The sequence below is a fragment of the Trichechus manatus genome, unplaced genomic scaffold (genome assembly GCF_000243295.1).
Source record: "Trichechus manatus latirostris isolate Lorelei unplaced genomic scaffold, TriManLat1.0 scaffold00279, whole genome shotgun sequence".
Classification (NCBI taxonomy): domain Eukaryota; kingdom Metazoa; phylum Chordata; class Mammalia; order Sirenia; family Trichechidae; genus Trichechus; species Trichechus manatus.
The window spans coordinates 1,581,464-1,584,053 of record NW_004444215.1 but is presented as its reverse complement, the minus strand read 5'-3'; the positions used below and the strand labels follow the sequence as shown (position 1 = coordinate 1,584,053).

At 45.0% G+C, this 2,590-nt stretch overlaps 1 protein-coding gene across 1 annotated transcript in view; it reads right to left on the bottom strand.

Annotated features, from left to right (window-relative positions):
* Positions 1 to 1,392: 1,392 nt before the first annotated feature.
* Positions 1,393 to 2,590, bottom strand: part of MAGEA10 (MAGE family member A10) — a 2,142-nt gene continuing 944 nt past the window's right edge. The window contains 2 exon segments of the mRNA XM_062566777.1: positions 1,393 to 1,710; positions 1,713 to 2,222. Of these exon segments, the coding sequence (XP_062422761.1) occupies positions 1,393 to 1,710; positions 1,713 to 2,222 (828 nt within the window).

Below are 2,590 nucleotides of genomic sequence, written 5' to 3'. Positions count from 1 at the left end.
GACTAGTCTGTTCCTTGCCTCCTGCAGTTTCTGGTGACTGCCAGTATTCCTCAGTTGTGGCCCTGTCACTCCAATCTCTGCCTCCATGGTCAACTGCCCTCTCCTCTGCTGCCTGTGTCAAATCTCCCTTGGTATCCTTCTTACAAGGACCCTTGTGATAGCATGTAGGGCTCACCCAGATAATCCGGGATAGTCTCCCCATAAAAAGATCTCTGATCTATCACATCTGAAAAATCCTTTTTGCCATATAAGATCACTTTCACAGGTTCCAGGAATTAACGTAGACAACTTTGGGGGTTATTATTCGGCCTATTACACTTGCAAAGAACAGCAAGTAGACTTTCAGCTGAATTCTCAACAGAAGCTGTGGAAGCCAAACTAAAATGGTGTGATGTCCTCAAAGTATGGAAGAAAAATAACTGCCAATGTACAATTCTACACCCAGAGAAAACATACTGAAAGGAGGAAGGTGAAATAAAGACAATTTTAGACACAAAAGGGAGCAAATTCATCACTATTAGACTTCACTTAAAGGAAATATTAAAAGATGTTTATCCAGCAGAAAGAAATTGATCTCAATTTGAAGCTCGAAGATGTAGGAAGTAACAAAGAGCAAAAGAAATAGTAAATATGTGGGTAAATTTAAACTACTATTGGCTGTACACAATAATAAGACAATAATTATTTGTGGATGTACATATATATGTACATATGTGTCTATATATACATATGAACATGTGTATGTATATATGTATGTACATATATAAATATATACACATATGTATGTATATGTCCACAAATAATATGTATATATGTATACATGTATAATTATATATATGATTAAAATATACTACAACAAATTGTATGAAGGCGGAAGGATTAAACAGAGTTAAAGTAGATGACTAATACAGCTGCTCTAATAGAAATACCACAAGTGGATGGCTTTATCAAAGAGAAATTTATTTTCTCACAGTTTGGTAGGCTACAAGTCCAAAGTCAGGGCGCCAGCTCCAGGGGAAGGCTTTCTCTCTCTGTCAGTTCTGGGGGAAGGTCCTTCTCGTCAATCTTCCCCTGGACTAGAAGCTTCTCCACGCAGAAATCCCAGGTCCAAAGGACACGCTGTGCTCCCAGTGCTTCTTTCTTGGTGGTATTAGGTCCCCCCTCTGTGCTCGCAGTCTTTCCTTTTATCTCTTGTAAGATAAAAGGTGGTGCAGGCCACACCCCAGGAAAACTCCGTTTACATTGGATCAGGGATGTGACCTTAGTAAATGTGTTACAATTCCACCCTAATCCTCTTTAACATCAAATTACAATCACAAAATAGAGGACAACCACACAATTCTGGGAATCGTGGCCCAGCCAAATTGATACATGTTTTGGGGGGGACATAATTCATTCCATGACACCATATATAAAGTGCTCCCTCCCAGCATACATGCCCATCACACTCAGAGCTTCCCAGACGTCCTCCTCAGGGACACAGTGGCCCTCCAAGAAGATCTTTCATAGAATAATGATCATGAGGCCTGTCTTGGGCACGCCTTGGTCACCACGCAGCATCCCATCATAGGTGAGGCCTAGTGTGTTGACGAGGACATAGGAGTGGCTGGTGGAGTTCACTTCCTTTACATCGATTCCAAAGACCAGCTGTGTGTACTCTGAGGCTTCCCTGAAGATCACAGGGAAGTGGTCCTGGTACTTTTTGATGGCAATATAGTATTCAGCATTTCTGCCTTTGTGAATGGCTCCTTGGTTTGGTACTTGAGGAGCAGGACCTACACCAAATCAGTCATCTTCTCGTCTAGCGGGTCTCTAGGCAAGTGTTTAGTGTCTGGTGGGGCCTGCGTGGTGCTGGGACTCTGCTTTTCTTGGCTGCTGGAGCCCTCATCTGAAATGCTTGATGGAGTGGCTGCGATGGCAGTAGGGAAGGAGCAGCCTCCCTGAGGACTCAGATAAGGACTTGGTGTCCCAGCAACAGCCAACTGCTCGGGGGTGCTCGGGATCACAGAAGTGAAGGAGAAGGAAGACGATGATGAGGAGACGGCTTCCTCCTCCACAGCCACGGAAACTTTCACACTCACCAGGCTCTGTACCTCACTTTGGTTCTGAAGTCCTTCCTCAAGCATGCAGCGCCAGCACTTCTGACAGGAAGACATAATGACACTTGTCAGGGGCAGCAAGAAGGAACGGGGCCAGAGTGTGGGCGATGGGCGCCCACAGGCCTGCAGGAGAGAGAGAAGGAAAGTGTGCACTGCCTCAGCTGAGAAACTCAACCTTGGCTGCTCTGACAAAGGTCAGCTTACAGGTCTTCTCTAGGGCCTCAGAGGTCTCCTGTCAGCCTGTCCCCTAAGTCCTGAAGGAAGAGGGTTGGTGATGGGAGCCTACAGGCCTGTGGGAGAGTGTGAGCGGTCTCAGCTGAGAAATTCACCTTGGCAGCTCTGACAAAGGCTGACTTACAGGTTGTCATGGATTGAATTGTGTCCCCCAAAAATATGTGTATCAAATTGGCTAGGCCATGATTCCCAGTTTTCTGTGACTGTCCACCATTTTGTCATCTAATGTGATTTTCCTATGTGTTGTAAACCCTATC